This window comes from Rhinoderma darwinii, chromosome 11 (assembly GCF_050947455.1).
Source record: "Rhinoderma darwinii isolate aRhiDar2 chromosome 11, aRhiDar2.hap1, whole genome shotgun sequence".
In the NCBI taxonomy this organism is placed as follows: Eukaryota; Metazoa; Chordata; class Amphibia; order Anura; family Rhinodermatidae; genus Rhinoderma; species Rhinoderma darwinii.
The window spans coordinates 63,252,279-63,265,184 of NC_134697.1; the positions used below are offsets into that span (position 1 = coordinate 63,252,279).

The following is a 12,906-nucleotide window of genomic DNA, read 5'->3' on the forward strand; positions in this document are numbered from 1 at the left end:
GGATTCACATAAGGAATTCACATGGCTTATGAGATTCACATGACGAAAAAATTATTTAAATACCTTCAATTTTATCTAACATCTGGACATCTCAAATAAATTTGCAAATTTATATTAAGTTTAAAAAAATAATCATTCTTATTCCTGTGTTGAGTAATCAATGGTTGACATTACAATACTTGTGTGAGAAAAGCCGCTCTATCTGGTTCCCAAAAACAAATCTTCCTTTTCCTGTAATTTCACAGCTGTTTCGTCATAGGCAATCTGGTCTCATAGCAATCATTCTACAAGAAGCCAGTAACAAGAAGCCACCCACTGATAGTTTGAGACTAGCATAATATATTTGCATCATTTTTACATTATAAAGCGCATTAAGAGAGCTTTAATGTCGATCTTCTGGTAGTTCTTCCTTAACGACATGCCACATACATGTACATGGCAGCCGTTAAGGCGAAGTATGAAGCGGGCTTGCGGGCTGAGCTCGCTCCATACCTTGCAAATGACGGCTGCGTAATAAAGCCGACACCTCACTGCAACGGGTGGAATCAAAGACCAGCTTGCTACATTTGCCCCTGTGAGCTGTCCTAACAGTACAGTCAAGTCAAAAGGGTTAAACGTCACACTGCCCTGGCACCATGGTTGGCACGTTATGGTGCTATATAGTTGGCACAATAGGTACCACTTGTTGAGTTTTGATTGAACATTTTATAGATAAACCTAATCTAAAGGAAATAGTCCTGATGACATCTTCCTTTTACAGTACTGATTGATAGTGTTACACATTACCGGCAATGAAGTAATACACTATAGCATTTGATCCTTCATCTGCATCCAGGGCACCAGTGATATTCCCCACCACTGTTCCAAGTTTGGAGTGTTCACGGACAGAGAGAATCTGATACTGCAAAGCACCTCTCTGAATAGAGAAGAAAAATAAACCAACATTAAAAACACAGAACACTTGGCCTGTGCATGTATTACATGGACAACCATTCATTTGCAGCGGTCTTTGCAGTGGAAACATATTATCAGCAGCAGCTTCCCTGGGAATAGCAGCAAATCGCCAGCGTGCCACGAGGATCATCTGAATACAGTGCCAGCTTCAATATAGAAAGGATTTGTCTACAACCCCTTTATTAGCAACACTAACCACCGCATAGTCAATGGATTTTCATTTTCCATCCAAACCACAGAATTTTAACATTTACATGTTACCATTCCTACTACCACGTGTATGATTAGAATTATTGTCATGTTGCAGAACAAATAGTTTGACACTGTTTTTTGGGTATATTTATCATTTAAATTATTTATGATTTCATATAATAGATTTTGAGGGGAAAAACATATTCATAACTAGTTATTTAATACAAGGAAAGTTTTAATTAGTAAATTATTCACTCACATATGGTCCCGGCAGGGTTTTCCTCGCAGGTGGCTTTGTATGGATGGGATATGTACATATATCTCCATGTATCCAGTCCACAAAAAGTCACTTACCTAGGTATACAGCAGGTTAATAAACCATGCTTTCCTGCATAAACATTGTGATTCCAATGTCCAAAGAATACTTTGCTTAAACATCAGACTTTTTTTTTCCACAAAAATTGTCAGATAGTTTCTTTTACCATGTGATTAGTGGCATTAGTGTAATAACCCCATTAATGTTGCACCACAATGTTATTACCATAAATACAATTATTCTCTTTTGTTTTCCTTGGTCTGAACAAGAATAATTCACTCACCGGAGGTCGGACAAAGATGGGCTCATTGTCATCAATATCATCTAGAGCAACCTGAAGCGGTAGCATAGCCTCATAAGGCACCGGCTGGCCAAGGTCATAGGCAACAATAATTAGCTTTAAGAAAAAGGATTTTTTTTTTAAATTAAAATGCATGACTTGAATAAATGTATGCTCTCTGGAAGCAGAGAATGAAATGTTTCATCTATCATTAGAAAATATTAATTAAATTAAGTTAATAAGTAAAGAGATATGTTAAATTTAACACATAATTTATTCCTAATGGTATTTTAACATTTTAAAATAATAAAATAAAGTCATGTGTTCTCCTTGTCCATCAAGAGCTCTAATTCTAACGGAACCATTGCTTTCCATTTAATCTTTCTGTTTAATCTTTCGATCCTCTCTTCCTCTGATGGAAGAGAGGTAAACATATACTAACGCTAGTGTGAACTTAGGGTATGTTCACACGCACTAATTACGGATGTAATTCGGGCGTTTTTGCCCCGAATTACGTCCGAAAATAGCGCCTCAATAGCGTTGACAAACATCTGCCCATTGAAAGCAATGGGCAGACGTTTGTCTGTTCACACGAGGCGTAATTTACGCGCCGCTGTCAAATAACGGCGCGTAAATAGACGCCCGCGTCAAAGAAGTGACCTGTCACTTCTTTGGCCGTAATTGGAGCCGTTATTCATTGACTCCAATGAATAGCAGTGCTAATTACATCCGTAATGGACGCGGCGTTCAAGCGCCTGCACATGCCGTTACGGCTGAAATTACGGGGATGTTTTCAGGCTGAAACATCCCCGTAATTTCAGCCGTTACGGACGCCCTCGTGTGAACATACCCTTAGCCTGACAGCTATACGATTATCGGGTAAATGTTTGCTTTAGCAGTAATCCCACCCACCTAAGGATACTTTTACACGGGTAGACAAATTTCCCGTAATGAGAACCGATAGATAATATACAGTTAGGTCCAGAATTATTTGGACAGTGACACAATCGTCACGATTTGGGCTCTGCTGCCCCCACATTGGATTTGAAATTAAGCAACTGAGATGCAATTGAAGTGGAGACTTTCAGGTTTAATTCAAGGGGTTGAGCAAAAATATCCTGTGAAACGTTTAGGAAAAAAAGCATTTCCTCATTTCAGGGGCTCAAAAGTAATTGTACAAATTAGCATTACCATAAATAAAATGTTTTTTAAATACATTATAGAGAATCCTTTGCAGGCAATGACTGCCTGAAGTCTGGAACCAATGGAAATCACCAAACGCTGGGTTTCCTACTTTGTGATGCTTTGCCCAGCCTTTACTGCAGCGGTTTTCAGTTGTTGCTTGTTTGTGGGTCTTTCTGCTTTAAAGGGGTTGTCCGACTTCTGAGAAATGATGACCTATCCACCGGATAGGTCATCAGTATGTCATCATTGCGGGTCCGACACCGCACAGATTAGCCGCTTCGGTGGCCTGCGGGCACTAGATGTGGCACATAATGCTATGGAGCACGGAAGCAGTTGGCTCCGTACATAGCATAGAGGCCGTGCTGCAGAACTGCAGGTCTGCTCCTAATCACTTGAACAGGAGCAGTACTGCAGCTCGGCCGCTATTCCGTGGCCGTAGCTAAGTGCTTCCGGCATGTACATCCGGTGCACGAGGGCACCGGAACAGCTGATCTGTGCGGGGCCCGGGTGTCGGACACCCCCCCAGATCATGTACTGACGACCTATCTGGTGGATAGGTCATCAGTTGTCAGAAGCTGTAAAACCCCTTTAAGTTTTGTCTTAAGCAAGTGAAATGCAACTTGAGCGGGTTGAGCTCTGGTGATTGACTTGGCCATTGCAGAATATTCCACTTCTTTGCCTTATACACTCCTGGGTTGCTTTCGCAGTATGTTTTGGGCCATCGTCCATCTCTACTGTGAGGTCCTCCATCTTTGTGCTCCTACTAAGCCCTGCATCTGGCAGGGCTTAATAGAAGCCTGTCAGAAAGATGATATACTGCAATACATTAGTATTGCAGTATATCGTGCAAGTGATTCAACAATCGCTGGTTGAAGTCCCCTTGGGGGACTAATAAGAAAAAGTTAAAATTTGTCAAATAAAGTTGTTTTTTTATATAAAAAAAATAAATTTAAAGTAAAAATTTCTAAAAACACCCCCCTTTTCCCACTAGAGCATAGTAAAAAATAAATAAACATAGTTGTTATTGCCACATCTGTAAAAGACTGAACTATTACAATATATCATCATTTAACCCGCACGATGTACGCCATAATTTTTTTTATTGTAAACGCCAGTATAGCTATTTTTTGGTCACCTCATCTCTCACAAAAAATGGAATAAAAAGTAATCAAAACATCGCATGTACACCAAAATGATATCATTAAAAGCTACAGCTTATCCCGCAAAAAAAAAAAGCCCTCATACCACTTAATCGCTGGAAAAATAAAAAAAGTTATGGCTCTCAGAATTTGGCGACAACAAAATAAATTAAATTTTTTACACTTAGTTTTTTACTTGTAAAAGTAGTAAAATATAGAAAAAACAATATATATATTTGGTATTGCCGTAATAGTATTGACCCGCAGAATAAAGTTAACATGTTGTTTTAATTGCACAGTGAATTCCGTAAAAATGAAGCGCAAAAAACAATGGAGGAATTACTGTTTTTTTCATTTTGTACCCCACAAATAATTTTTTCCCGTTTCCTAGTAAATTATATGGTACAATAAATGGTCGTACGAAAAACGACAACTCGTCCAGCAAAAATCAAGCCCTCATAGGACTATATCGACGGAAAAATAAAGAAGTTATGGCTTCTGGAAGGTGGGGAGGAATAAACGAAAATTAAAATCTGAAAGTTGTTTATGACGGAAAGGGGTTAATGGTTTGCACCTTTTGGTGAACCCTCTGTATTTGCTCTCATGAAGTCTTCTCTTTATAGTAGACTTAGATACTGATACACCTACTTCCAGGAGAGTGTTCTTCATTTGGGTGGATGTTGTGAAGGGGTTTTTCTTCACCAGGGAAAGGATCCTGCGATCATCCACCACTGTTGTCTTGCGTGGACATCCAGGCCTCTTGGAGTTCACGAGATCACCAGTGCGCTTTTTTTTCCCCAGAATGTACCAAATTGTTGATTTTGCCATTCCTAACATTTGTGCTATCTCTTATGGATTTCTGAATTTTTTTTCATACTAACGATGGTCTGTTTCACTTACATTCAGAGCTCCTTTGACCTCATGTTGTGGGTTCACAGCAACAGCTTTCAAATGCAAATGCCGCACCTGGAATCAACTACAGACCTTTTACCTGCTTAATTGATAATGGATTAACGAGGGAATAGCCCATGTAGCCCATTAAATAGCTTTTGAGATAATTGTCCAATTACCTTAAAGAGTTATAATTCCTAAACCCTTCCTCAAATTAGGATGTGAATACCCTCAAATTAAAGCTTAGAGTCTGCACTTTAAGCCCATGTTGATTATATAACTGGATATTCAATATGTTTTGGTAAACAGCTAAAATGCCAAAACTTGTGTCACTGTCCAAATAATTCTGGACCTAACTATAGTGAGAAAGCCCTACACTTACATGTTACAACAATCGTGCGGTTTCTTGTTACATGTGATGCGATTGTTGCGATCGCTCGTCTCCTGCTCCCCCCCTGCCTAACCTACAAAAGATAGCTAGATGCCTGTTTACATGCGTGGATGCAGTGTCGACAAATTATGATTTTTATGTCATCCCAAAAGACACTATAAATGACAGATTATCTAATTATAGCTTGCCTTTTGTTTGCTGCACCAGATTACACCAGTTGAGGCGATTATTGCCCAGTGTAAAAGGCACTTAAGCCCAGCCTGTGCTGGACAGAAATAACACATGGGCATAAGGGTGTAGCAGATGTTTGAAGGGTTCCTTTGAGCAATGTAATAACTTTATGAGCTCCAATAATGAACAAGTGTTACAAGCAGTTTTATTTTAAACCTCATGAACCTGGCCCACATTTACTAGGACTGGTGTAGATTTGCTTCACAGTTTGCCCCATTTCCCCCTATTCTAAATAATAAATCTGGTCTAAGCTACATCTCCTTTGGATATCGTGCCCACTTTTCTGGTCATTTTCTAAATTTTGAGCACAAAAGGAAAAGTCGCAAATTTTATTGTTAAACTGTAGCATGTCAATATTTTAGAGGCTAAGTTTCTGCCAAAAACTGGCCTAAATTGCTTTATATATTACATAGTTAGTACAGTTTAAAAAAGACACATGTAAATCAAGTTCAACCAAGAGGTGGGAAAAGGGAAGGGAAACATTTCTACACATAGGAGCTGATATTTTTTTGTTCTAGGAAATGATCTAAGCCTTTTTTACAGCCATCTACTGTCCCTGCTGTGACCGGCTCCTGCGGTGACTATTCCATAGATTCACCGTTCTCACAGTAAAGAAGACTTGACGTCTCTGCAGGTTGAACCTTTTTTTCTCCAGTCGGAGGGAGTGCCCCCTTGTTTTTTGAGCGGGTTTTACATGGAATAGGATTTCACCATATTTTTTGTATGTGCCATTCATATATTTATATAAGTTAATCATGTCCCCCCTTAGTCGTCTCTTTTAAGGCTAAATAGGTTTAGTTCTTTTAATCTTTCCTCATAACTTAGATTCTCCATGCCCCTTATTAGCTTCGTTGCTCTTCTTTGTATTTTTTCCTCCTTTCTATGAACTGGAGTCCAGAACTGAACTGCATATTCTAGATGAGGCCTCACTAATGCTTTGTAAAGTGGTAATATTATATCCCTGCCCCGCGAGTCCATGCCTCTTTTAATACAAGACAATATCTTGCTGGCCTTTGAAGCAGCTGATTGACATTTCATGCTGTTATTTGGTCTATGATCTACAAGTACACGCCTGTAGCAATAAAAACTGTCAAAATTGTAACAAATTTTTATCTGCTATATTACATTTTTAGTCCTTATTCACACGAACCGTGTCGGTTTTGCGCGCGTAAAAAACGCAGCGTATTTCCTGCTTTGCAGTTCTGTGTGACATCAGTGTATGGTGCTTGTCAGCGTTTTTTTACGCGCGTATGTCATGCGTTTTTTACGTCAGCAAAATAAACTGAGGGAGGTGGTTTTCTTTTTCTCATAATTTCTATAGCAACTGTTGCGTGAATCACGCACAGCACACGGATGTGCGTCCGTGTGCTGTCCGTGATTTTCACGCACCCATTGACTTCAATGGGTGTGTGATGCGCAAAAAACACACAAGTATACACAAGTATAGGACATGCAGTGAGTTTCACGCAGCAGACACACGCTGCGTGAAAAACACTGAATGTCTGAATGGCCCCATTGACTTGCATAGGTCCGTGTAATGTGCGTTATTTTCACGCGCGCAACACGAACGTGAAATACGCTCGTGTGAATTAGGCCTTAGCCTGTGAAATATCCAAGACAAAAACAAATTCTGGTACCCTAGCCTGCTTGCGGGTAGGTTCCGTGTAGTAATAGACTTTTTAACAAAACAATGCACGAAGCTTAACCTCTTAATACCTAAGATATTTTAAACCTTAATGACAAGCAATTTTTTACGTTTTTCCATCGTTGCATTTAAAGAGCTAGAAATTGTTTTTGCGGGACAAGTTGTATTTTTTAACATTACCATTTTGGGGTACTTATATTGATTAACTTTTATTAACTTTTTTGGTGGGGTAATAGAAAAAAAAACCCGAAAATGTCACCACTTTTTTGTGTCTTAAATTTACGCCGTTTACCTTGTGGTATAAATAACATAATAACATAATAATGTTATTATGTTATTTATACCACAAGGTAAACAGCGTAAATTTAAGACACAAAAAAGTGGTGACATTTTCGGGTCATTACGATTGCGACGATACCAAATTTATATAGTTGTTTCATGTTTTACTACTTTTACACAGTAAAAATTATTTGTTTTTGTGTCTCCATATTCTAAGAGCCAGAACGTATTTTTTTTCCTACTGACATAGCCGTATGAGGGCTTTTTGTTTGTGAGATGACTTGTAGTTTTTATTGGTACCATATTGTATTACATGCGACCTTTTGATGACTTTTTATCAAAATTTTGAAGGCAGGATGATGAGAAAACAGCAATTGGCATTGTTTTTATATTTTATATTGTTTTAAATAATACAATCATTTTATAGTTGTGGTCATTACGGCCACGGTGATACCAAATATATGTAACGTTTCACTTTTTCATAATAAAGTATTTTGTAAGGGTAAAAAGTGGGTTTTTAATTTTTTTTTACTTGGGACCTATTTTTATTTATTAAAAACTTGGTTAAACTGTTTTTAACTTTTTTCTAGTCTCACTAGGGGACTTCACTATGCAATCATTTGATCGCTTTTCTAATACACTGCAATACTTCTGTATTGCAGTGTATAATTGCCTGTCAGTTTAAAACTGACAGGCAACTGTTAGGCCATTCCTCTGGCATGTCCTAACAGGCATTTTCTAAAGGCAGACCTGGGGGCTTTTGTTAGGCCCCCAGGCTGACAGAGTAACCATTCCTCACCGTGGGGTGCCGGTGGGACGAGAGAGAGACCCTCTAATACGACTCAGGTGCGGCTCTCGCTATTGAGCGCCACATCTGAGTGGTTAAACATGATCAGATACCACTGCTTGTGGTCTCCAATCGACCGGGCTTCAGGAGCAGTCCGCCCGATGAGGGAAAACTTCTGAAGCGCCGACGTGAAAAGCCAGCGCTTCAGAAGAACTACCCCTAACGGCCGATGTAAAAAGACTATACGCCAGTCATTAAGGGGTAATAAATAAATAAAACAAAGTAAACGAAAGATAATTGAAATATCTTAACACATATTCTAGATTTACTAACTATATAGCCAATGCTAGTCAATCGTGGAGGTTCACTTTACAAGAGTTCCTGGGTCCACATTCAAAATCCATGGCCCCCTGTTACATGTGCCATGTATAAAACTGGTGTCCTGTTATGTGGCAGAGAGGCCATTGAACCCCCTAGAGCACCAGGGCCTAGGTGCAATTGTAACCTTTGTATCTCCTAGAGCTACAGCCGTCCTTCACTTCATGCTTTTTCCTACTTTGTAATAAGAAAGTCACATTTATAGGCTAGTCTGTGGAAATGGTCATCTTCTTACACATACTGAAAATGTTCTGACTCTGCATGTTCAGTGCTAAAAAAGAAGTGAAAGCAGCAAACTTTGAACAGACTTATCATTTGTGTAAGCAAAAAAGTCCCATTTCCTCAAAGGTATGATGTAATTAAAGCAGGGTTACATCTATATAGTGTCTGTATATATATATATATATATATATATATATATATATATACATACATATATACACACACATACAGTATATATTCTGTTAAATGCAGAAGTATTTGGACAGTGACACCATTTTCAGAAGTTAGCCTCTGTACAACACCACAATGGATTTCAAACAAATCAATCAAGATTGCTGCCGATGACTGCCCAAAGTCTTGAACCCATGGCTATCACCAAATGCCGAGTTTCCTCCCTTGAGATGTTTTTTTACGAGGCACATTTTGTACAGCATTTTTTTAAACGACACAGCTTTTTACTATTGAAAACAGTGGAAAGCTGTTTGCAGGCATTTTTGCGCTGTATTTTATAGCGTAATACGACCGTTACACACTCCAAAATGTGTCAGAAAAGAAATCTTTGTGAACATGATCTTATAGATTGGACTTGTTGGACCCGTGTCCTTTAACTATATAACTATGAATCAACGCTAGACCTTTTATCTCTTAAATTTGTTATGAAATATGGGTCTTTTCAAATCATCATATGTGACTAAAGGATCGTTAGTTCAATCATTTCGGGAACATACAGTGAACACACTTTAATCACTTCTCGATTGCTATGTTTCAAATCCATTGTGGTGGTGTCCTTTTACACTAACCAATATTGGCCGTAAAAACAAGCGCCGATCAACGAGACAACTCGTTGATCGGCGCTCGTTTGCTCCTTTCACAAGGAGCTATGTATGGGGATGAGTGATTGTTACTCTGATCGCTCGTCCCCATACATTTCCATCATGTCTGCAGCACATCTCCCTGTTTACACAGGGAGATGTGCTGCTGACAACGATAATATTTTATGCTGCCTAAACAATACAATCAGCTGATGAACGAGCGTTTGTTTATTCATCAGCTGATTGTTGCCTAGTTTAAATGAACACTCGTTTGTCCTATCATTGGCCCATGTAAAGGGGCTTTAAATTCAGACAATTGTGTCCATTCTTAAACAGACTGTATAATATAAATATTATATATATATATATATATATATATATATATATATATATATATATATATATATACATATATATATATATATACATATATATATGGATATGTATAAACAAACACAGACAGTTTCTTCAGCTACTCACATTATACATGGATTGTTTTTCCCGGTCCAATCTTTGTGCTGTTTGGATGAGCCCACTGGTTGAATCAATACTAAAATATTCCCAGTCCTTATTCCCAGCTCCAGTTTTTAGCAGACTGTAGCGCACTGCACCGTTCAAACCTTCGTCATTATCAGTGGCATAGACTTCATAAACAGTAGATTTCACTGGAATTTCCTTTAATAATAATAATAATAATAAAAAAACAAAAAACACTTTATATATTCATACAGATTTACACCAGCAGAGGGTGATACATTATCACTTTTACCTAACTGCATTCAGAGTCCTAGACCTGAAAATAATATTTTCACAATCTTTGCTAAAACATGGAGTACATTATATTAACACAAAAAGGAGTATGTTTCAAAAAAGTACAGTTTCCATGAATAAGTTATATTGCTGATGGAGCTTTCCATGAAAGAGGACTTGATGTATATAAAATATATCGATGCATATATATAATTCGGCCCCCAGCAGAGATCTTGGAGGCCACAGTACATATAAGTGGCAATTGTATCCGTCCAATCACAATATACTTAACCGATTATTATAAAGCTTTTCGGAGTCTGTTACAGACGTTGAGCCTTTATGGTCAAACTGATCTACTCTGGTTCTTTTAGTTACCTCTTTTATGTGAAGAATAGTACCATTGGGAGGTCGGACAAACACAGGCCGATTGTCATTGACATCAATTACTTCCACGGTTAACATGGTGGTCCCCCACAATGGAGGTCTGCCTTTATCAGTTGCTACAACTGTCAAGTTAAATCGTTCAAAAGACTGCAATAGTCTATGTGACGTTATCAGACCAGAGTCTTTATCAATAAGGAAGGCATCTGTGGAAAGATTAAATATATAATGAATAATAGTTATTTAGCACAAACAACATTGCAATATTAAATAAATATAAAAATTATTGGTTTAAAAATGTTGTTGTGTTTCCTTTTGTAAGAAAACAGGCTAATTCTCAGACAGGTTAAGGCCTAGTTCACACAGTGTTTTCCGGCGCTGATTTTGAATGCGGAAACCGCGTCGGAATCTGTGCCAAAAAACACCCCAAATCTCCCTCAATTGATTTCGATGGGAGGTAGAGTTGTTTTTTTTCCCCAAACGTTTTTTGTCTGCTTGCTGAAAAAAACCATGAAGCCCTATCTTGCAGCCTCATTCGTTTGGCGTCAAAAAATGCCTTGAAAAAAAAACTTTTCAAAAGAAGGGTAAAAAAAAATACGCTTTTGGAGCCATTTTCTAAAAGCGGCTGAGGTCGCAAGCGCCGTCAGACTGTATTCAAGACACAACCAGTGTCTGATGAAGGTCTAAATTAAGACTGAAACGTTATTTGATTTGGGTAACTACCTATTATATCGATCAATAAATATCATATTTTGCAAAAATACGCTGGAGTGCTAAGTCAGAATATCCTTTAAATCAAGTTTTATGATAAACATATTTTTTAAGAATTTGTGGTGATTTTTTATTTTTCATGTCATTATGTATATTAAAGAAAATCCTAAAATCTTGCCGTTTTCTCACTTGCCACTGAGCCTCATAATAGGCTGACACTTAAGTTTAGTTTACATGGCTCGATCTGGGCCACTCGATTATAGATTGGTGTTCGTTTGGTCTTTTCACAAGGAGCAATGATAGGTTATGTATGGGGACGAGCGATCGTTACTGCGATCGTTTGTCCCCATACATTTCCATCATGTCTGCAGCAAATAACCTTGTTTACACAGGGAGATGTGCTGCCAACTAGCAATCATTTTATTGGCCGCATAAACCAGCAGATCATTCGACGAACGAGAGTTTGATTGTTCATCGACTGATCCTCACCCTGTTTACACAGGGCAATGATCGGGAACGAACATTCATATGAACGCTCATTTGCCCGATCATCGGCCCGTATAAAAGAGTGGTATACCTAATGTCTTGGGATTCTAACATCCACATACATGGGGACATAAATAGGCCTATCACATAGTTCATCCCATGTTGAGGCTGTTGCGTTCTAACTGGGCCATGCTGGGGACTGTTGTGTAGTTCCTTTCCTTTTCCAAATCGGGCAAGGAAACAGCAAAGAAAAATAGAGAAAAATAAAAAGCAGGATAGAGGAAAGGGTATGAAATAAGTCAAAATACCCACTTAAGGGACAGTTAGAACGGGATAGCTTATGGTCATATGTAGGAGTCTCTCCTACAAGTTATATGAAGTAAACTCATATAGGAATATTCATACTTCAAATAACAATATATAGGGAAATGAGGTACCGTGAGTACTATACGATAAGTAGTCCCTGTACAGGTATATAAATATTTCAAGAGAAATTTAATTAGGCCAGTTTGTGCGCAAGATATTTTGAAGGGAACATACATCATAAGTACCGATGCATCTAATATTTTCAGAGGATTCCTTCGATTTTGTATTTTGGCTACATAGGAGATCTTTTCTATTTTGTAGCCTTGGCCCTTGCATAGGACTTGTGTAGGTGTTTTTTTTTAGGATGTCTACGAGCCAAAAATATATAATACAGACAATCGCATTCTTGTTGAAATGTATGTTCGTCTGAGCAGTTTCTCCTCGCTCCAAGATACTGTCCGACGGGAATACCCCTCTTATAAGCAGGTGGGTGATGACTCCTCCAATGTAAAAAGCTATTTGTAGCGATGGTTTTTCCAAAGATGTCTGTATGGACACTGCCACCAGGAC

General features: G+C 38.3%; 1 protein-coding gene across 3 annotated transcripts in view; it reads right to left on the bottom strand.

Moving 5' to 3' along the window:
• CDH23 (cadherin related 23) overlaps nt 1-12,906 on the bottom strand; it is an 818,455-nt gene that overhangs the window by 25,121 nt on the left and 780,428 nt on the right. For all 3 annotated transcript variants that reach the window (XM_075841683.1, XM_075841681.1, XM_075841682.1), the window contains 4 exons: nt 10,828-11,039; nt 10,183-10,377; nt 1,746-1,859; nt 787-916 (listed from right to left, as the gene is read on the bottom strand). In XM_075841683.1, the coding sequence (XP_075697798.1) occupies nt 787-916; nt 1,746-1,859; nt 10,183-10,377; nt 10,828-11,039 (651 nt within the window). The remainder of the gene's footprint in view (nt 1-786; nt 917-1,745; nt 1,860-10,182; nt 10,378-10,827; nt 11,040-12,906) is intronic.